The sequence below is a fragment of the Chionomys nivalis genome, chromosome 10 (assembly GCF_950005125.1).
Source record: "Chionomys nivalis chromosome 10, mChiNiv1.1, whole genome shotgun sequence".
NCBI lineage: Eukaryota > Metazoa > Chordata > Mammalia > Rodentia > Cricetidae > Chionomys > Chionomys nivalis.
Window position 1 is genome coordinate 12,301,471 of NC_080095.1, and position 23,793 is coordinate 12,325,263.

Below are 23,793 nucleotides of genomic sequence, written 5' to 3' on the forward strand. Positions count from 1 at the left end.
GGTTTGCAAGTCATTGATTTCAGCTTCTATTTCCTAGCAGTTTATTGGTCTATTTAAATTGTTTACCTGGTCTTCATTTAACTTTGTTATATGGTATCTATCTAGAAATTTGTCCATTTCTCTTACATTTCCAATTTTGTGGAGTACAGGTTTTTGTAATATGACCTAATGATTCCCTGAACTTCTTCAGTGCCTTTTGTTATATCAACCTTTTTATTTCTGATTTTGTTAATTCAGATGTTCTCTCTCTGGCTTTTGATCAATTTGGATAAGGATTGGTCTATCTTGTTAATGTTCTCAAAGAACCAGCTCTTTGCTTTATTTATTCTTTGTGTTGTTTTCTTTGTTTCCATTTTGTTAATTTTATCCTCAATTTGATTACTTCCTGTCTTCTACATTTCCTGGGTGCATCTGCTTCTTTTTGTTATAGAGCTTTCAGGTGTGTTTTAAAGTAATTGATGAGGGCTTTCTCTGTTTTCTTTATGTGGGCACTTAGTATATGAATGTTCCTCTTAGTACTGTTTTGATGGTGTCCCATAGGTTTGGATATGTTGTATCTCTATTTTTGTTGATTTCAAGGAAGTCTTTAATTTCTTTATGTCTTCCTTGACCCAGGGGTGGTGGTTCAGTAGTGCACTATTAAATTTCCATGAGATTGTAAGGTTTCTGAGAGTAATATTGTTCTTAAATTCTAACTTTAATCCATGGTGATCTGATAAGACACAGAAGGTTAGTCCAGTTTTGTTTTTGTATCTGTGGAAGTTTGCTTTGTTACTGTGCATATGATCAATTTTAGAGAAGATTCCATGAGGTGCTGAGGAGAAGGTATATTCTTTTTTGTTTGGGTGGAATGTTCTATATATGTCTGTTAATTCCATTTGGTTCATTACATCTGTTAGTTATCTTATTTCTCTGTTGAGTTTCTGTCTGGTTGACCTGTCCATTAACAAGAGTGGAGTGTTGAAGTCTCCTACTATTAGTGTGTGGGATTTGATGTGTAATTTAAGTTTTAGCAACATTTTTTTGACATGTGTAGGTGCTCTTATATAAGGGCATAGTTGTTCAGAATTGAAACTACATCTTAATGGACTGTTCCTGTTTTGAGTATAAAATGTCCTTCTCCATCTCTTCTGATTGATGTTAGTTTGAAATCTATTTTGTTAAATATTAGGATAGCTACACCTGCTTGTTTCTTAGGTTTGTTTGATTGGAAAACCTTTTCCCAACCCTATACCATGAGGTAGTGTCTGTTTTTGAGATTGAGGTGTGTTTCTTGTATACATCAGAAGTATGAATGCTGTTTTTGCTTCCATTCTTTTAGCCTGTGTCTTTTTATATGTGAAGTGAGTCTATTGATGTTAAGAGATATTAATGGCCCATGGTTGTTAATTCCAGTTATTTTTCAATAGTAGTGTTTGTGAGTTTCCCTTTTTTGTACTTTGCTGATGTGAGGTTATCTATTGCCTGTATCTTTTGGGTCCAGTTATCTTCCTTGGGTTGGGGTTCTTCTTCTAGTTCTTTCTGTAGGTCTGGGTTTGTGGATACATATTTTTTAAATCTGTTCTGTCATGGAATATCTTGTTTTCTTCATCGATGGTGATTGAAATCTTTGTTGGATATCGTAGTCTGGGTTTGCATCCATGTTCTTTTATTATCTGCATTGCATCTGACCAGAACTTCTGGCTTTTATGGTTCTCACTGAGAAGTCAGGTGGAATTCTCATACCTCGATCTTTTTTGGTACTTTGCATTTTTCCTTTGTAGTTCATAATACTCTTTCTTTATTCTGTATGTTTTTCACTTCAATTATTATATGGTGAGGTAACCGTTCCTTTTTTGTTTGTTTTGTTTTTTGATCCAGTGTATTTTGTGTTCTTTGAGCTTCTTGTACCATAATAGGAATATCCCTCTTTAGGATGGGAAAGTTATCATCTATGATTTTATTTAACATATTTTCTGTGCCATTGAACTGGAGTTCTAACCATATTCTTTTATATACTTTATATATTTATATACTTATATATTTTATATTATTTTACTACACTTGTTCTACCCTTATTAGTTTTAGGTTTGGTCTTTTCATGGTGTTCCAATTTTTCTGAATGTTTTGTGTTAAGAATTTGTTAAATTTAATGTTTTTTTTTTTATCAATGAGCCTATTTCTTCTATAGTATCTTCAACTTCTGAGATTCTTTATTCTATATTTTATATTCTGTTGGTTATAATTGTCTCTGTTGTATTTCCTGTTCGTTTATCCAGATTTTTCCATATCCAGAATTCCCTAGGTTTTTGTTTTTTTTTATTGCCTCTCTTCCAGTCTTCAGGTCTTGAACTATTTCCTCTATGTGTTTGATTGTTTTTTCTTGGTTTTATTAGATTTCTTTGAGGGATTTATTAATTTCTTTCATTTTTTGTTTGTCTTCTCCTCCATTTCTTTAAGGGAGCTCTTTTTATTTCTTCTTTAAAGGCCTCCATCATTTTTATAAAGTTACATTTAAAGTCGTTTTCTTCTGCTGCTTTTTTTTTTTTTTTTTTTTGAGACAGGGTTTCACTGTGTGACCGCCCTAACTGTCCTGGCACTAGCTCTTGTAGACCAGGCTGGCTTCAGACTCATAGAGATCCGCCTGCCTCTGCCTCCCGAGTGCTGGGATTAAAGGCACGCGCCAGGACCTACTGGCCTTCTGCTTCTTCTTGATTGTGATGATCAAGTGTTTCTGTTATGTGACCACCGGGTTCTGCTGTTACCATGATGCTTTTTGGGTTATCGGATGAATTCTTGCATTGGAGCCTACTCATTTCTTGCTTCAGTTGAGGCTGGCAGTGTCTTTGCACCTTGGTCCAATCCTTTCTTTGGCTGTCTGAGTGTTTTGGATTTTTGTTTGCTTGTTCTATAGTTTTAATGTCTGTGTCTCGTGAGCCACTGAGGTTTCTCTAAGACTGCTCTCTCGGTCTTCTCTCCTGGTTCCCTCTCTTGGTCCTCTCTATTGGCCTCCTCAGTGCTGTAGCAAGAACTTGTTCCCCTCAGTAGCATAGCAAGCTCTTGTTCCCTTCAGTACTGTAGCAAGTTCTTAGTGCTCTCTGTATTGTTGCAAGCTGTGTGTTTCAGAGTTCCTCTGAGGTTGCAGGAGAATAGACAAGTTTAGAGGTTCATGATGGGGCTAGTAGTTTACAGGGTCTGGTGGATGGGCTTGGGTAATGGAGAAGTCTAGCTGCAGCAAACTTTTCTACTGGCTGGCTAGAAAATCTAAGGGAGTGTGTTTCAGAGTTCAACTGAGGTTTCAGAAGGATAGGCAAATTTGAGGATGGGGTGGGCCTAGTAGCTTGGATGGTCCATTGGATAGGGTTGGTGTTAAAGGAGCCTACCTGCAAGAAACACTCTAGCTTGCTGGCTAAAAAACCAGGGGAGTTGGGGCAGAGGCCCTGAATTTAGCCCACTGTGGATTTTCTAGAAAGTGGGGTGTCCTGCCATGTTGCTGTTCACTCACCTTTTAGTCCTCTCAGTATTGGAGCAAGCTATGTTGCAGAGTTCCACCAAGATTGCAGGAGGTTAGGTGAGTTTGGATGTGAGGTAAGTCTAGTAGCTTGGAGGGTATGGAGGATGGTGTAGGGCGTTGGGGGAGCCTACATGCAGGAAATGCTTTTATTTGCTGGCTAGAAAACCCTAGAAAGTTGAGGGAGTGGCAAAAGTTTTGCTTCACTGTGAAGGTCCTAGAGAGTGGGGTATCCTGCCACATGGCTGTACACTTACCTCTTAGTCCCCTCAGTATTGGAGCAAGCTGTACTAGACTCAGAGCAGTCTCAATAGTTACCTTCATGAAAGCACTAGAATTCAAGTTAGAGGCAACAAGGAAATAAGACCAGGTCAAATATTCAAGAAAACTGTGCTCTTCACTCTCACCTTCATCCTCAAAAAATATGTGCACATCAGACACAGGTATGGAACTGATAATAAAATGTGTGTGAGACTCCATCATTGAGACTGTGAGGACAATACAATCAGTATCATCTCACCAATCTTCAGTTAGCTGCAGGCAGTCAATAATCTACTCAGCAGAGAGCATGTCTTTTGTTTTCTTCTTTAATATTTATTTGTTGTTTTTACTCATGTAATTCCCTAATTTAAAGGGACTAAAAAATTTTCTTTTAACACGTTCATCCAGTTTCTTTCCTATAGGCTCCTTCCTATATTATTTACATTGCCTCTCAGCAAACATGATGGGCAGTCTCTGTTGTAATATCTGAGACAGATTCTTTATCTGAAACTCAGGTATACTCAAGTTTGGATCCTACAAGGACCTGGAAAAACTGATGATCCCTCACTGGTATGTTGGGATCCTATAGACTGTGTCACTATGAAAGAACAGATAAGCATTGGAAACATATGTTATTTTGTTCAGTGTAAATATGATGATACCTGAGAACTGATCAAGGCACAGTCAGATTTTCTTGAAATTTTTTCACCTTTGATGATGTCATAACTGAGAATGGTATTCTGTGAGTTCTGTAAAAATGCAAGATAGAAGCTGAATCAATACCAGCTTCATAAGTTCAGCCATTAGGTATAACACCTGGAAGCTGCAGACAGAAGACAGACTGCTCAAAGAAAGCAGTTGCATCTTCTCTGCACTGCCCTTGCAGCATCAGGTCCACATTCTTGTGTGTGGACTTCTTTTCTGACTAACAGGAAGGTGAGACTTTGAACATCATGGCTATGACAGCTCACAGTCCCAGGAGGACTAGAGAATGTCTCAGTAACTGAAAATTAATCCAGTCAGGCTGATATCTAAGACTGACCACTGTTGTGATTGACTCTTATTTAAAACAGACGTTTCACTCTTTACTCTTTTTTCAAATCTTTCTTAATGGATTTGTTCAGAGATCCAAGCACCACAGTTCTTACACTTCCTTTCCAATCATAAAGCAGATGTGGATCCTTGGAGGGAGAAGACTGAGAGAGCTGAGAGCACTAGATGGAAGATTACTACTCCAAAGTAAATGACAGGAGGAATCAAATATTAATAAATCGTCCTGCTTCCAATGAAGGTCCTTCAGATTCATTTTTCACACTGTCTTATTTGTAGATATAGGAATCATCAACTATGTTTCATGTCATTAATGGTTATTAAATATATTCTTGACTTAAATGAGCAACTTAATAGTTTGTGTTGCTGGTTTAAAGACATGTTAGTAATTAACTACATTGTGAAGTTTTTCTTCCTCTTTTGTATCTTCTGTACATTCAAGGACAGATGCATGCATGTGATAAAGAAGGAAACTCCTGATATAGCTACACTTTGAGTTCATGTGCTCCCCCAAGGTAGACCATAGGATTCCACAGGGTCTGGAAACACCAGGTGCAATATAGTGTTAGCCAACTATCTGAGAATTTAATGAATTTAAGTCATGAAATGGGACAAATTCATCGTGATATTTCTCAAGGGGGCAATTTGAAATGACAAATGTGTGGGAAGGAACACAGGAGAGCCTGTGGTCTCTCTCAACTTCTAGAGAAGAGTTACAGAAAATGATGTTCCCATGCCTCAGATTATCTTCTGATGAAAAATTATATTATGGTGCTTTCAATAATTGTAAACACGATTGTCTGAGAATTCAGCTTCCTTACTGAACTGGATACAGGTAACTGTGTTATTTAGGAAACATTATGGTATAAATGAGCCTCTGAATGTTTGAGTGTTGAATATTTACAGGACACAGCCACATTGAGGGTAGGTTTTCTTGAATCCTGTCATTACTACAGTGCCCACCATGAATGTGAGGTATGCCCTGAATATAACCTCCCTTTTGAGCCCAGGTCAAGAGAACATGCATAACAGGGAAATGCAAACAGTACCACATTCTGCTCAGGAAAAACTTCCCAGCCTTGACCCTGAAACTCTGGAAGAGTAATCCAGTCTGGAATTTCTAGGTCTGTCCATTCAGTGATACACTGAACTCAGACCATTCACCATGAAATTTAGGATGAGAAGAGTCTTTTTATTCATTTACAAGGCAATTTATGAGAAAGAACAGATGCTGAGTTTGTAAATAGTTATGAGTGTGAGGGAAGGTGGGCATGTGTATCAGTTTCAAGAACAGAACCTCAGTGTTTGCAGGTGTCCTATGAGAGGTGCAGTAGGTGGAATGTGGAGGAGGATTGTTGCATCCTGGAGCAACAGTGTAATATCCCTGTGTGACATATAGCTTCATTTTTAGAAATTACTATATGCACTAGACCTGCTGTGCTCCAGGGAAGGGACTAGAGTGGATCTTATACATGTAAGGCTGGTGTCTCAATGAAATATACAAATTCTGTCGAGAATCAAATGACCATCTCTGGAGACAATTACAAGAACACTTTGTCAATGATAATGAATACTCTGAAAGTCTATGATAAAACCACGTATTGCTGTATCAAAATACACACTAAAGAGAATAAGCATGGACCTAGATACAAGCCTCCCTTCAGGGCATTCTTATGAACAGAGGGGAGCAATGAGAAAGCAGACAGGTCAAAATCACCCTGAACAGGAGCAGTGGGACATGATGGGCTACAATCCATATGTCTGAGCTGCCTCTGTACATCACACAGAAAATCTTTCTACAAGAGTGGTATGCAGATACATTTGAATTGGTCAAATATAAAAGAGTATTTTCAACTGTGATGGAGATCATCACACAGGGAAACTGACTCTACATTGGGTACTAAAATCAGGTTATAAATAATTTAGGACTCTAATTATTGGGTTTCTCTAGACTCAGAGCAGAGCCTCTCTTGGGTTTCATGGTTGAAACACTAGAGAATTCAAGTTAAACAAAGGTCAGGCATGGTCAGTGACTCATGAATCTTGGAAAGCTTTACACTCAACATAGTCCTCACTCAATGTGTGCACATCAGACCAAACAGTAAACATACTGTCTAGCTTGTCCTAGCTTGTGTGGAAAGTAAGTCATTGATCCTGAGAGGACTCCTGCGTGGAGATTAGGAGAACAATGGAGCTGGGGACAGCAGTTGAGCCTCAGGTACCTGTCCTACTCACCAGGTAAGGAATTTTTGTACCCCAACTCCTGTTCTAAGACAGCTGTGGGATTACTTAGTTGATTGGAGACTGCAGTTCTTCTGTGATGCTAGCAGCTGCCATATGTGGGAATCATTTCTCTTTTCATCTTTCCTTTTATGTTTATTTGTATGCTATTTCATTACAGACCACTGAATTCACAAGCACTAAAGAATTTACTTTTTAACATGCATACATCTTTTCCCTTAGATGTTCTTTTTCCACACACCTTCATTTGCTACCTGTTATGATTAAGATGAGCTTTGTGGTCTCTATGTAGGAATTACACGCTCAGGTTCTTAATCTGATCATGAAAATTCTATTTTTAATAAAATATGATATACATTATATGTATCTTTGCTGAAGGGATGGATCTTCTCAAAAGCAAAAGTATATATATATATATATATATATATATATATATATATTGATATTTGTCCCTTTGTAACAAAAATTAAGAAAGGAAAGAATAAAACAAGGAAAGAAAAAGAGAAAGAAAGAAAGAAAGAAAGAAAGAAAGAAAGAAAGAAAGAAAGAAAGAGAAAGAAGCCTTGCTTGCTTCATTTGAGAAAACCATAGATAGGAGAGGAAGAAGTTGTAGCAGTTGTGGGTATCCGAAAAAAGATTGCCAGAGTGGAGCAAAAGGAAGGAAAGTGAGAGGAACATTCCTTAGAGTCTGAATCTCTGCGTGTTCGAAAAAGTGGTTAAAGGAATTGTCATCAAAGTATAGGACTCTTTGGTAATACTTTCCCTGGAATTGGGCATTTCAGATGCTTCATAGGAGTGCAAATTCCATGATAAGTGGAGGATGTGTTCAACAAAATCAGTTACACAGTCAGGGTCTGTTGAAAACAAAACAACAACAATAAAAAAAAAAAAACAATGAGATAGGGATGTCTCTGGCATTCATAGAGACAGAACAGATTTAAAGGACTTCAATTTGTGGGGGTAGGAAGGCACTACTGGTGAGCCAGCTGCTCATCAGAACGTTGGTATAGGAAGCCTTTAATGTTCTACAGTTATGGACTTTTAATACACTACATTATTTTGAAAAGATTTTTTAAGTATGTTTTTGAGAACTCATACACATTTGTAATGTATCTTGGCCATATCCTCATACAACATTTTTTCCAATTCCCACTCCTTGGCCCTCCCAAAACATTTCCCTCCAAAATTCATGTCTTCATTTATGACTCAACAAATCCAAACAGTTTTTATCATAAGCCTGTTGGTGTGGACAAAGGCAAAAACCAATAGTTACACTTTCAAGTAAAATAAATCTCCATCCCCCATGAGCCATCATTGAATGCAGAGAGTTTATGACTGTTCACTGCTGAGAATAGACAACTGTGTGAGGACTTCTCCACAGACAGAATGTCTATATCAAAACTTCCGCATCCCTTACTTCCGTACCCCTCCATATGCCTCCCACAAGGCACAAGTAACATCACTGAAGAGAGGGTTGAAAGAATGAAAGTACCATAAAATGGGGAAGAGTTCTGTGGGATGGTTACCTCTGGACATCACATGGTCATTACACACATAAACTGTTTATGTTCATGTACAATATATCTATGAAACCTAGCGACTGAAATGGTCAAGCATGTAGAGGAGAGGGACAGCACACACCACACAAACCTGAGATCCTCCATATATTTTCCCGAGATTATCATCCTTCAAAATTAAAACATATTTAAACATTTAAAAAATTAGAACACAGAACTGTTCGAAAACCAACAGTACAAAGGACACAATACTATGAGGAAATCAAGTATTGGTATTTTGTTGGGAAGCATATACTAAAACTGTCTTCTATACTTACATCAATATGTTAGTGCTTCTCTCAGCCTTGGTCGGTGAAACTTTTCTAAACTGTGTGACGTGTAAAGTATGTACCCATGACTGCACTATTATTGAGAATAAGTGACTGCTGAATACTCACCCCAAAACAAACATATTATGTATGTTCAAAAGCCCAAGAAAGGTAGCCAGAGACTGCTGGAGGAATGTGATAGAGCTGTCTGCTGCCTTTTAGATACAGTATAGCCATAACAATTATGTACATATAACAGAAACAACATATTATATATAGCCAGAAACAAGGAAATGGAAGGGAATGATGAAAGAAAGAATGTGAGAGAGAGTGGGAGGGAAGAAGAGAGAGGAAATAAGGAAGCAGATGTTTAACTTGGAGGCCAGGAGAGATAGGAAGAAGAAAAGTAAAGGACATGAGAGTAGGAGGGGTCAGAAGGGTCATCAGGAGTGAGCAGAAGAGGAAAGAAGGTAGTAGGAATGACTGATTCATAGATTAGCTTTAAAAAGTTCTATTCTGTCTAAATCTTCATAAAATTTCTCCTTCTGCAATAAATTCCCTTTTCTTGTTTCAAATGAAATATTTTCCAATTCCTTCCTCAACAATATAAAGAAAATTGTACCATTCTAATGTTGCTAAAATGCTGCTAGAGGCTTTTGTACAGGTCAATTTGGGGGGGGGGGGGATTTTCTCCCAACTGAGGTTTGCTGTGTCCAGATAATCATAGCTTTTTTTCTACATTGAAAAAGCTCTAACCATCATATGAGTATCAAATATCGTACTGCAATTGTAATAGGAGCCATTAACTGAATGTTCATGAGTCCACTAAACATGACTGAATAAATGACTGAACAAACTCAAGTATAAGGATGCAACTCTCAAATAGAAGATAACTGTGAGTAATGTGCAGCTTTACCTTGAAGGCATTCCCGTTGAACAATTTTTTTTCCTTAGTGATTCCTTCTAGAGAGTTTCATGGAGAAGGGAACCCCTAGGAGCATGAGAGAATAAAATGTGGACACAAACTCTATATGATGTAACCAAAGAAAAAATTCTTGAGTAAGGGGTCACATGACAGTTCTCCAAAATGGTATGAAAATATGCAATTATTCTGTGATCTTTCACAAGATCCAAAAAGCACAATGAAAAATAAGACAAAGCAAAGATGAGACACACTGAGCACAATGTCTAAAAATGTTCTAACAAACAGTGCATCCTGAACAAGGTTGACAAAGCACTTACAGGTGTGGATGCCCATCAGAGCTGGCACAGTATTGCCGGCTTCCCAGTCGTAAGACCTGTCTGCTCCATGGCTACTCACAATAGAGAATAGTCTCAGAGGAATAAGGGACACAACATATGCGGTATCTAAAGTGATACAATTGGTTGATATTCTCTGGGATATATTGAACAGTGTTTTGAGGCATTCTCTGCCATTCCCTGATGATTTACACTACCAAGGCATTGAGTAAAACCGTGAACCGCATTTCTCTATGGTAATCTTCAACACAAGACAAATAGTTACCATTTTTCAAGCATGTCCTCCTCTCCACTGCTTGTCATCACTTAGGATTCTCTGCCTTTTATTGCTTCAGGTAACATAACCATGAAGACTGGATCCATGCTACTGTTTTTTATGAGTTGTCACCAATACAAAAATCATATTTAGGAACCTGCTTTTTCAATGTGTTTCAAGTGGTAAAGAGACAAGGAAGTAAATAAAAAGTACATAGTGACAGAGACACAAACAAACAGAAAATGGGAACTTAGAAATATCCAGGTGTAGTGTCCCTGAGACCACTTATGTGTATGAAAAACACTGCCTTGAATCTCCTCTTAGACAAAAAATTAAATAACTTGTACTAAAAGTTTGTGAGTTACATCCTCACAAGGACCCTATAAAAGTGTACAGTTGTTATAATTGTTGCAAGATTCTATTTTTGAGCCAGGCAGCGGTGGCGCACGCCTTTAATCCCAGCACTCGCGAGGCAGAGACAGGCGGATCTTTGTGAGTTCGAGGCCAGCCTGGTCTACAAGAGCTAGTTCCAGGACAGGCTCCGTAGCTACAGAGAAACCCTGTCTCGAAAAAACCAAAAAAAAAAAAAAAAAAAAAAAAAAAAAAAAAAAGAAAAGAAAAGATTCTATTTTTGAACATAAGCATTTTGTTAAAAATTAGCTTGTACTTTGAAATCCAAACTAATGATTCACCTAAAGGCATATTGTGCAACTCAGACCACAAATTTCTCAGCCACAAATATGCACATCCCAGCAGACAACAGCTCCAGTCTCTGGTTCGTCTCTCTTCAGTCCTTCCCATAAACAACTGAGTTCTATGATTTTCATAGTTTGTGCTTTTGTTGGTGCTTCTTTTGTTGCTCCCAAAATTACTCCTCTGCACTCTCTGTTGTTGGTGAAATAAACAGCAGGTGTCTCATGTGTGAGCTAGACAAGTGTCTTCAGAGAAGTCATGTTGACTGTGGGCTAAATGTTAATGCATGACAGACTGGGGGCAGGTTTAAAAAGGAAATGAGATTCTTTTCATCTGAGGCGTCTCCTAAAATCCAGGTAGTGACACCAATAGTGTGTGATAAAACTTCGGAGACCACATTGACTACATTCTTAGAATCCTGACAGAAGAATACATAACCGTGAGTTGAATAACTCCACTCAATGTTGAACTCAAAGTTTCCACTGTCATATTTTCCTGTGTCAGTGTGAAGATCAGCATACATGGCTGCTCCTGAAATGGATAAATAGGGTAAGATTTTAATGAGTTTGTTGGACCTAAAATATATCAGAACCAATACCACTATTCTAATACCAGGTTTATACTTTTGACCAAGAATATCCAGAACATTTTTTGGAAAGCCTACCAATATGAATTAAAAGACTTCACATATTCACATTAAGGTAAATAAATTATTAAATAGACACAGGCAAAATTTTTCCTCTGGAGTAGAAAAGAAGTAACAATTGTTTATAGAAATGCCCTTGATTTTCTCTTCTCTTCAGTATGTCCTCTGATTCATTCTAGATAATTTTAAAGAAAAGAGTATACCTAGATGATACACATATATGCATATATATACGTGTATGTATGTATGTGTATATATATACATATATAATCTGACAACAGAATAACTGTACCTGCAGCATGAGCTCTGAAAGTGTAGGGAAAGAATGATATGGTTCCCCTAATTCTGATTGAAGATGGGATATTTTTACCTAAGGGTAAAGTAACAGCTAACTAAATGTGAAAAAAAAAAGTATTTTACAAATCATGTATAGGATTATATGCAAATAGATTTTTATACATCATTGAAGGACCCCACCAGTTCTTAGCTGGATTGAAAGATGGTCCCAGATAAAGTTGCCTACCAAGTTGTTTGATATTTACCAATATTCCTTAATCATTTGCTTTCTGAATTTTTCTTTAAGCCTCAGCTATACAGTTTTTACTAATTTTCTTTATTCTTTCAGTTTAGGATCCCTATACGCAATGTTTTCCACCCAGCTACTCCAACAACTTCCAAACATGGGTCCCTAACAACCGTATACTTAATTAAGAACTTAAGAACTGTTGCTCAGTAAGAAGTAGGATCAAGGAATTTTCAGCTTTATCTCTACCAGGGTTTTGGCTGACTTGGCCCTATTTGGGGTTAGACAGACAACAACAACCATTATGAGTCCATGATTGTGATATCCATGTCATGTGCAGAAGACAACATTTCACAGCACTCCTCCCTGTGCTCCACTCATTACATTCTTCCCACCTCCCCTTCATCAGTTGAGAATTGGAGGAACTTGAATGGTACTGGAAATCTTATATTATACAACATATTGAAGATTGGGAAGAACATTTTCTGCCTTATAGAGAATACAGACTGTGTGTTTGAAACTTCTGTTATGTAGGCTTAGAACTAGAATGGAAGTCAAGACAGGAAAAGACGTCTTAAGTGAAGGAAAGAAGTTAAAAAGCACAAAGTAATACAAGGGTTTTCAAAGGAAAAGTTGGGTGTAGTGAGAAAGAGTTCCTGAGTGGGTAGAAAGCAAAGCATGAGAATTTGGAAAAACAAAAACAAAGCCTTCTGAAAATACAAAATTGATGCAGAAGTTTTGTGTTTGGTTATAGACGCTTATGAAATGCCCACATTATGATGAAAATATAAATATGCAGAAATAAAAGTGAATTTAGACAACATGAAGCCAGCCATGTGTTGAATGGTATTGAGGTGGGAAAGGCAGAGTGGGAAGTACAAAGTGATCATAGGGAGAACTTCAGGATGCAGACAACTAAGTGCTGCAAATACAAATATGTTTCCACTAAGAGGAAGACAGACAGAACAAGAAATGTATCATTTGCAAAATTCCATAGTGCGTATGATAGCACCTCTTAGAACTAAGTAGAATCCAGAAAAGTTTCAAGTGTTCCTGTCAGGATTCACCTCAAGAAGAAGCCATGTCAAGCAGAAACAGAGGGACAAACAGAGCTTATATCTAGAAACACAGCTTTGTGTGGAGGTTTTCTATTTCATATTGACCCTAAAGATACATGACGATGTGGAAACACAACATTTTTTATGCACATGGGGAAAAGAGAAGTAAATAAAGTATGGTGAATCCCTAACAAGGAAATTATGTACACAGAGCTACATTAATGCTTCAATATCATTAACTATCATCACTGTATATGATGTCTTATATCTACTCTGAGTACTGCCTTCTGGCCACGTCCAACTACAGAGCCTATTATGGCAGGAAGATATGCAAATATGGCTTCTTTTGCCCATAAAAACCAGTCCTGCCCTGACCCTGCAGCTCTGGCAGAGACCTGTCCTGAATTCCTAAGTCCTCCCAGTCAGGGTTCAGCACTAAACACAGGGCCACTCACCATGGACTTAGGGCACATATTGGTTTTCTTTGTCCTTATTTTAAAAGGTAATTCATAACGATGAGATGCTGTCTATTGTGTGCACATTAGAAAGAGAAAAAATGCCTTCTTTGTCAGTTTTCTAACCTGAATTCTTTGCGTTTACAGGTGTCCACTGTGAGGTGTAATTACTGGAGTCTGAGGGAGGCTTAGTGCAGTCTGGAAAGTCCCTTAAACTCTTCTGTGCAGCCTCTGGATTCACCTTCAGGGACTACTGGATGAGCTGGGTCCGCCAGGCTCCAGGGAAGGGGCTGGAGTGGGTCGCATATATTAATACTGGTGGTGGTAGTACCTCCTATGCGGACTCTGTGAAGGGTCGGTTCACAATCTCCAGAGACAATGCCAAGAACACTCTGTACCTGGAAATGAACAGTCTGAGATCTGAGGACACAGCCACGTATTACTGTACAAGATACACAGTGAGTGAATGCTACTGAGAATTAAGAAAAAAACACCACTGAGGAGAACACAGGACCAGCAGGGGGCGCTGAGAGCACTTAGAAATCTGGGTCACAGAACAGCCTGCTCAGAAAAACATGAAAAACTTCACTTCTCTGTGTCTGCACTGCCTCTCCATATCACACTTAGGGATTATCTCTACAGATATAATGTGTAGTAATCCTTGAATGACCAAATGTTTATTCTAATTTCTGTTTCTTGTTGTGGTGTTTGTGTTGATTTATTATAGTGTTTCTCCCTATTACCCTTTATCTCACTGTGTCTGTCTCAATCTCTCTCGCTCTCCGTGTGTGTGTGTGTGTGTGTATGTGTGTGTGTTGACCTATGAAGCATTTCTCTAAAAACCTGTAACACTTGTTTTGAGACAAATTCTATCTCCATGGGTCTGGATCTCAACCACTGGATTGTCTGATTTTACAGTTATTCACAGTGATTGCTTAGTCTCCACATTACCTACATGGTATACCTCGTTTTCTATCACACCCATTTTTTTCTTCCTTCCTTCCTTCCTTCCTTCCTTCCTCCCTCTCTCCTTTCCTCCCTCCCTCCCTCCCCTCCTTCCTTCCTTCCTTCCTTCCTTCCTTCCTTCCTTCCTTCCATTCTTCCTTCCTTCCTTTCATTCTTCCTGACTTCTTTCTTTATTTTTTACTTATGTATTCTGAGTTCTGTGTTTAGAACTAACTAAAGGGTTCTTGTGTGTCAAAAACTTGATTTTCACAGCCCCATAATAGCTGCTTTTTAAATTTAGGATGTCCTTTACCTGAACCAAATTCAGATCATCATACTGAGCTAGAGTGATCCTGTCTTTTGACCTGCATCAGTTCCTGAAGAAGGCAAAGAAGATTAAAACCCTAGATGACACAGGGAGCTCTGAAACACAAGTGAGTCTAGAGGACTCTATGCCATCTGTTTGTCTCCATGAGCAATACACTACCCACACAGAATTAATGCCCCTAATTAAAACAGTGTATTTTTTAAAAGTTCTCATCCAATTCTGTGATTTAGTCCAATGATCTATTTCTTGTGTAGTTTATGTAAGGCCTTGATTCAAATGGTAATTTGAGGTTTTAACAACAGTATTTATTATTCAATATGAGAAGTCCCATCTCCTTCTCACTGGAGCCTCCAACAGAGCATGACTGTCCTTGTTCTGCTCCGCTGCCTCATGAACTTTCCAACCTGGAAGTGTTCTGGGGTTTAAGGAAAGAGACCCAGGTACACCATGTTTGGAATGTATGACCGATGATTATATAACTTGTCCCCAGGTGGCCCGTTCCAGGTCCAGGTGAAGGAGTCAGGACCTGACCTGGTTCAGCCATCACAGACCCAGACCCTGTCTCTCAGCTTCACTGTGTCTGTGTTCTCATTAACCAGCTGTCATTTGCACAGGGTCCATCAGACTCCAAGATAGGATCTGGAGTTACTGGAAATAATATGGTATAATGAAAACACTGATTATAATTCTCTTCTCAAATCCTAAGTCACCATCAGCAGGCACACTCCCAAGTACTAATTTTCCTTAAAACTGAGCAGTTTTCAAACAGAGGGCACAGCCATATATTACTCTACCAGACAGTGATGGAACTCTAGTGTGAACCTGTACAAAACCTTCCTACAGAGACCTTGGGATGAAAAAGCAGTACTAAGGGCCAACAGGGACTCCCCAGCACTAACACAAATCATTTCAGATGCTCAATCACAGCAGTTGCACAAGACCATGAAGGGATGCTATGAGCATCAAAGTCATGTTTCTCATTGCACTCTTCTAGAATTTAGTCTGTACTAAACTTTAATATGTGAATATTTTTGCAGTCCTGTTTTCTACTGTAATATTTATTTTTCTATATAATTTGCAATCTCATCTGAACAAGATAGTAAACATCACACAGGCAGACCTAGCTGTGCTGTGTGCACCAGGATCAATCATGAAGAGACTCAGGGATCATTGGGAGTGGGCTCCCTAGATTCACAACTGATCTCCAGTTAATTATCCAGTTAGAACAGAATTTAGAATTTCATTAAGAGCCAACAGATCATGTAGGAATACCCTGGTATTTAACCTTGATTTCCTCTACTCCCTCCATCATCCTCACATAAAACATGAACATCAATTTCATCATTGATCCTGGTTATGCTCTGGTACTCAGACCATGGAAGTAATGCAGCTAGAGACAGCAGCTGAGGTTCAGGAGCATGTAGGATGTTTCTAGATAACCACTGCTTAAGGTGTCCCTGAGCCTCACGTTCTTTATGATAATGCTCTCAAATCAAAATGTGATTTATAGATCTTAGAATCTATTCTGATCTTCTCAGATTGCTAGTGAATAATCAAATTGTTTTTGGCTAAAATAAAATACCATACCTCTACCAAAGTATTTAAACACATTTTAAAAGGTTACAGGATTTTAATTTCATCATGTAGATATATTTCTCTTTCCATTGTTTACTTCATAGACTTCTTACTTACACAGATTCACTTGCAAATAAGTTTTGTGGTCTCTGCAGTGATATCTGAGTCATTGATCCTTGATCTGAATATCAGATGTTGCTGTGGGACAATAGTTGGTATCCTGTCAATTCTATTTTTTTAAAAAAAAATGCTTATTGGCCAGTAGCCAGGCAGGAAGTATAGGCAGGACAACCAGACAGGAAATAGAGGTGGGTCAATGAGAAAGGAGAATTATGGGAAGAAAGATGTCCTAGTCTGCAGTCATGACCCAGCCACAGAAGAAGCAAGATGTGACTGCCTTGCCAAATAAGGAACCAAATGCTGTGGCTAACATAGAAACGAAATGAATAATGGGCTAATATATGTTATAAGAGTTAATAAGATGTCTGAGCTACTAGATCAGTTTATAGTTAATGTAGACCTTTGTGTAAATTCCTTTGGGACTTAAAAACTGCAGGAACTGGGCAGGACAGAAAATCTCAGACAGCAGAATGATGCTCAACATGTGGACAACTACATCCACATAAAGCCTGAGAGACCTTGAGAAGTAATTCCAGACTTAAAATAATAGAGTCAAGCATGGCTTATTGATAGCAGCACTTTCTCGGGTGGGCTCTCCTTTCTAGAGGCAAGCACTCTCATTTAAGAGAGGTTTCCTGACTCATCTTTACCTGTAAAACCTTGCAGCTGTTTTAAGAGGTCCTGTCACAAAATACTTAAATGATTTTAATGAAAAGCTGACAGCATGCTTTTTAGTTTTCAGCCATAGAAGGAAAAAGCCACACCATTTTAAAATGCTGGCTTTCTGTTCCATCCTGCTAGTGCTAACTCTGACTCTTTCAGACAGAAGGTCCAGCTACAGAGAATTTGAGTGTGTTTTTTGAGCACACTGCTTTAGCTTTCTTGCTGGCAAGGACCTTAAAACGCCATAGACTTGTGGCATTAAACATGGCTAGAAACAGTACATCTGCCTTTAGGCTGGAATCTCAGAAAACTAAGAAATGGATTGGATCTAGCCATCAAAACCACGGCCTTAATCCTTTCCATATTGCTTAGCAAATTAAAGACTCATGTCATCAGAAAAAGAGTGTTATACAGTAAAGACAGATTCAAAGAGAAACAAAACCTCTAAATACCTTAAGTGTGTTTAAAAATATATGGAGGCTTTGGAGAAAAAGAAAAAGTTTAAAGTTCCTAAAAAAAGAAATAAAGAAAGTAGTTGGGAATGGTAGTACACACCTTTAATCCCTATGCCTTCAAGGCAGAAGCAGACAGATCTCTGTGTGTTCAAGGTGTGGTAGCACAGAACTTCAATCCCAGCACAGGGGAGGTAGAGACAAGCAGATATCTGAGTTCAAGGACAGCCTGGTCTATAGAGGGAGTTCCAGGACAAAGACATGAAGAAACCCTGTCTCAAAAAGCCAAAAATTAAAAATAAAAGAAATGGAGTTTAAAATAAAGCCACATAACGTTGGAAAACACACAGAGAATCTGAATGCTGTATGTTATTATGCTCTCCTTCAATTGTTTGAATGCTGAGGAAGGAGCAACAGGTGCTAAAAGATATTTGCTTATAAATGTTGTTGAGCTAATCCAAGATAGGTATTTTAAAATACCTTGAATTCAAAATTAAGTCAGAAGGTATGTTACTTTGGAGAAGAGATTTTGCTTTTGTTTCCACAGGAAATGAGAGGCTGTGGATTAATTCTGAGTTAAGAAAAATCAAATTTGATCAAGGAAGAGCACTTGAGAATTCTCCAGTAGGAAAGGATGGGCCAAATGTCTGAATTCTACATCCAGAACAGATTCAAGATGCTGCCTGTGATGATCAAGCCTCAGAAGATACTCCAGTCAGGACTTAATCATAACTCTAAATTTTCTTTAGGTTCCCATAAGATTATCAGCACTCCCAACCATCTGGAAGTATCCTGGAATACTACGCCCACATTCCCAAAAAAGGGATTATGGATATTTTCCTTAGTTTAAAAAAAAGAGGGGGAAATGGTGCAGGAGAATTGTCTGTATTCTGTCAATCATACTTTAAATAAATGTTGGTTGGCCAGTATCCAGGCAGGAAGTATAGGCAGGACAACCAGACAGGAAATAGAGGCAGGGCAATGAGTACAGGAGTATTCTGGGAAGAAGGAAGCTCTTCCTGCAGTCCTGTCCAGACACCAAAGAAGCAAGATGTGACCTACCCCACTGAAAAAGGTACTAAGCCATGAGGCTAGCACAGATAAGAATAATGGGTTAATATAATGTATAAGAGTTAATAAAAAGCGTAAGCTAAAGGGCCAATCAGTTTGTAAGTTATGGAGGCCTCTATGTGATATTCTTTGGGATTTACCAGCTATGGGAACTGGACAGGACAGTAAACCCAGACAAGCAGGCCCATTATGTTACACACAGGTACAAGATATAATCAGGAATAGGCTTTGTCCCAGATACATAACACAATTCAATCTCATACACGTCTTCCAGGTCTTTCAGCACAAGGTAATGAAGAAATTGATCAATTATTAATTGGAAGAACGTTTAAGGCCTCAGAATTCCATAAGAAAGATCATGCCAAGAGCAAAGGTTTAAAGAGTTTTCTATTACATGGCAACAAGCTAAGAAGATTATAGAGAGATATCCTACTTGCTCTTTCTATAACCAAAGACCTCTTTCTGCAGGGACTAACTCAAAGGGTACCTAAAGGAATAAAATATGCCAGATGGATGTTTTCCACTTTGCATAATTTGAAAAATTAAAATATTTACACCACACCATTGACACTTATTCAGCTTTCAGTGGGCAACTGCTTTGAGCTCAGAAAAGTTTGATTCAGTAATCACACCTTTATTACAAGTTATGGACATCATGGGTATACCTGCACAAATAAAGATAGAAAATGGTCCAGCATATGTCTTTAAGAAAATGAAACAGTTTTTTTTTGCTTATTATAATATAAAGCATATTACAGGTATACTACACAATCCTACAGGTCAGGCAGTTGTAGAAAGATTAAACTGAATTATAAAGGATATGTTAAATAAACAGAAAGGGATGGAAAATACCCCCCCAGGAATAGATTGCATAATGCTTTATTAAAATTTAATTTTCTTAACACTAATGAGAAAGGGACAACAGAAGCAGAGAGACATTGGATAATAGAAAAGTCTTCTGAATTAAATCAGTCAGTTTATTTCATGGATGTGTTGACTTCACAATGAAAACCAGGAGATGTGCTATGTTGGGGAGAAGAAAAACTATGGATAGCATCAAAATTTATAAATATTCAGTTTGAAAAGAGAAAACTCTTGAGAAAGAGAAATGACAGCTCATTCACAGTGGTGACAGCAATACAGGTGGTAAGAAACCTTATAAAATATGGGGCACAGTTTAGCTCTTGTCTTTACAGGAAAATATACATCTTCAAAAATTCAAGAGACCCTGGATGTTTGGATGCTAACAGAAGGAAAAATAACTATCCAATAAGGATCATCAAGAAAAAGTAGTATGACATGTTAGGACAGGTGATCAAACCATATACATTTATATATATATATATATATATATGTATATGTATATATATACATATATTCTGACTTTGGAGTTAGACAATGGTTCTGTCCTCTAAATTCAAGTAAATTCATAAAAAATTTTACATTTCTTCATACATATTTTTGTCTCTATTGTACTTTTCATTGAATATATATATATATATTTCTGTATATGCCTATATACGCATTGTTTAAGTTTTCCACAATGAACAATGAATTTTCCTGCAGTAATCTTTGAAATTTTCAGGAAGAAGATGGGGCCTGCAACAACTCCACCTGGTTAAGATGACATCATTGTGCTAATAGTGCTATAATTAAGATCTGTTTTAGGTATCAGCTACTCAAGATGATTCCAACTTGGTTAGCTAAAATGGTGTACTTTTTTTTACAACGTTCTGCCCAGAACTCCAAATAGGAACCTCAGAAATACCCTAATACTCAGAGACTATTTCTAATTATACCAGACAGTAATCTTGGACAGTAACCATCATTTTACTTTCACATGATCCCATAAAAAGTACATCAACTCCATGACAGCTGGAAGTAATTCTAGAAGATGACATCCCCTCTCCCACCAAAGTTTGTCCACAGGATTCGGGACATCATTTAGGGGTTGATTATAATTGGTATAGGGTTGGGGCTTTCAGGAAACATTTTGTGGGTTAAGGGATATCTTTGAAAAAAAAAGGAGAAACTTGGATGGGATAATAAATTAATGTGAGCTTACTCACACTATAAATAATAATGAGTAATTGAGTGAACACTTGTGAGCTATTATTTATAGGCAAATTACATTGGTATAGATTCTTGTATATTGATAGAAACTTAAATTATATTGAATATGTTCCTATTTTCATCTATTTGTATATCTAGGAAAAGTTATTTTGTCATATTGTGTTCATGCATGGTTTTACCTTTGCTTAAAAACATTTTTGTATATTTATACAAATTTAGGATATATTTATCATATTACGATGTACATTTCTACCTATAATCAAAATACTTTTATAATTGCTTACATTTTGAGGTCATTGTCCTCATTTGTTGCACTGTTGTTTATTGTATAATATTCTAATATGAAGTCGTAGACTTTAAGTCATATAGGTATTATAGATCAGTAGTTATCTATGTTTGTCATACTTATTGTTACACTAATCAGGTTCTTTAGATACATAGATATTTTATTCTGCATAGACAGGTAATCTTCAACCACTTCAGAGAACTGTAGAATATGGCGTTTAAACAACTTAGGGTTCTGTTGAAGTGAGATACAACTGCTCCTAGCAGCACCAATCTATTTCCCAAAAGAATGTTGAGCACCAAAGAAGACACTCCTCTTGGAGTTTGTTTTCTTCTTGGCAAAACTGGCCTTTGTGCAAGGAACTGCCTATGTATCTATCACTGACAAAAGGCACGATGTCTGGACAGGACAAGCAGGATACAAGAAAAAAGACTGTCAAACCTTGGCAATACAGGTTAAGAGGTTTTGAAAAATTTCTTGCCTCAGAAAATGGTCTGTCAGTTATTCTAGGCCTTAAACAAAGTTGGTTGCCAAGGTAGTCAGTTACCTCTGTCAATTGTTGCACATTTTGAAAGTTACTTAATTATACTTCCTGCTCATTCCAGTATTATTATTTTTATTCTCAAATCTTCAATGGGATTGAAGACTAGATAGTTGTAGTGACTTTCCTCTCATTACTTGGCCAAGTTATTTATTATATAAGACTAAAACTTATCAGGATAGGATAATTATTGAAACATTTATCACATGTTTGTGGCATGATATATTTGTTCCTATTGTGTATAATTTTGTATTAGGCTTAGAACTCCCTTATTTAAACAAAATGGGGAAGTACTGTAGGAATTCCTACCAACAGTAGCCTTTATATTACCAGCCCACTTGGGTGTGGTCTCTTATACTATTTATGCCCATGTAAAGTGTGTCTAGCCTCTTTTCTGGTAATTCATATTCCTATCTCATCAAAGGAATTTTACACAGATGCAGGTGTGATCCTAACCATAATCCACTTCAGGAAGCCGTGTCCAGAAGAGACAGAGGGACAGACAGAGCTAATATTTAGAAACTCAGATGTGTGTGGAGCTTTTCTATTTCACACTGATCCTAAAGAGACATGACAGTGTGGAAACACATGTTCCATGCATATGATGAAAAGAGACTAAAGTAAAGTGTGGTGAATCCCTAACAATGAAAATATATATACACGGAGTTACATTAATGCTTCAATTTCTATAAGTGTCATCAGTGGATGTAATGCTTTATATCTGCTCTGAGTACTGCCTTCTGCCCAGGTCCAACTACAGAGGCTGTTATGGCAGGAAGATATGCAAATAAGTCTTCTTTGTGCCCATAAAATCCAGCCCCTCCCTGACCCTGCAGCTCTGGCAGAGGAGACAAGCCCAGTAAGGGTTCAGCATTGAAAACGGGACACTCACCATGGATTTAGGGCTGATATTGGTTTCCTTTGTTCTTATTTTAAAAGGTAATTCATAAAGATGAGATGCTGTATGTTGTGTGACCATGAGAAAGAAAATATGTCTTCTGTGTCAGTTTTATAACCAGAATTCTTTGTGTAAACAGGTGGACAATGTGAGATGCAATTGCTGGAGTCTGGGGGAGGCTTAGTGCAGCCTGGAAAGTCCCTGAAACTCTCCTGTGCAGCCTCTGGATTCACCTTCAGTAGCTACTGGATGATTTGGGTTCGCCATGCTCCAGGCAAGGCGCTGGAGTGGATCACACACATTAATCCAGATGGTGGTAGCACCTGGTATATGGACGCTGTGAAGGGCCGGTTCACGTTCTCCAGAGACAATGCCAAGAACACTCTGTACCTGGAAATGAACAGTTTGAGATCTGAGGACACAGCCATGTATTACTGTGCAAGAGACACAGTGAGTGAATGTTACTGTGAGCTCAGACAAAAACACTGCTGTGGGGAACACTGGACCAGCTGGGGACGCAGAGAGCACTTAGAGATCTGGGTCACAAAAGAGCCTGCTTAGAGAAGCATGGAAGACTGAACTTCTCTGTGCCTGCACTGTCTCCTCTTATCACACTTAGAGATTTTCTCAACAGGTATGGTGAGTAGTAATCCTTGAATGTCCAAATGATTATTAAATTTCTGGTTCCAGTTGTGCGTTTATTTATTATAGTGTTTCTCCATGTTTCCCTTTATCTCTTTCTATCTCCCTATTTCTGCCTATGTTTCACTCTGTCTCTCTCTCTCTCTCAATCTTTCTTTCTTGCTCTTCTCCGTGTGTGTGTGTGTGTGCGTGTGTGTGTGTATGCTGACACATGATGAATTTCTCTAACAATCTGTATTACTTGTTTTGAGACCATTTCTCTCACCTGGCCTGGATCTCAACGACTGTATAGTCTGGTTGGCCAATGAGTCCCAGTGATGGCTTTGTCTCCACATTCCCTATATGGTGTACCTGGTTGAATGTCACACCCATTTCTTTATTTAATTGTGGATTTTGATTTCTGTGTTCAAGACCCACTGATGGGTTCTTGTGTTGCAAAAA

General features: G+C 38.0%; 2 gene segments (V, D, J or C); both read left to right on the forward strand.

Annotated features, from left to right (window-relative positions):
* Nucleotides 1–14,234, forward strand: part of LOC130882880 (immunoglobulin heavy variable 3-48-like) — a 76,210-nt gene extending 61,976 nt beyond the window's left edge. The window contains 1 exon segment of the V gene segment in view: nucleotides 14,006–14,234. Coding sequence covers nucleotides 14,006–14,234 — 229 coding nt within the window.
* An 8,471-nt stretch (nucleotides 14,235–22,705) lies between these two features.
* On the forward strand, nucleotides 22,706–23,271 carry LOC130882881 (immunoglobulin heavy variable 3-74-like). The segment is given in 2 exon segments: nucleotides 22,706–22,751; nucleotides 22,850–23,271. Coding segments are annotated over 2 exon segments (468 nt in total).
* The last annotated feature ends 522 nt before the right edge of the window (nucleotides 23,272–23,793 follow it).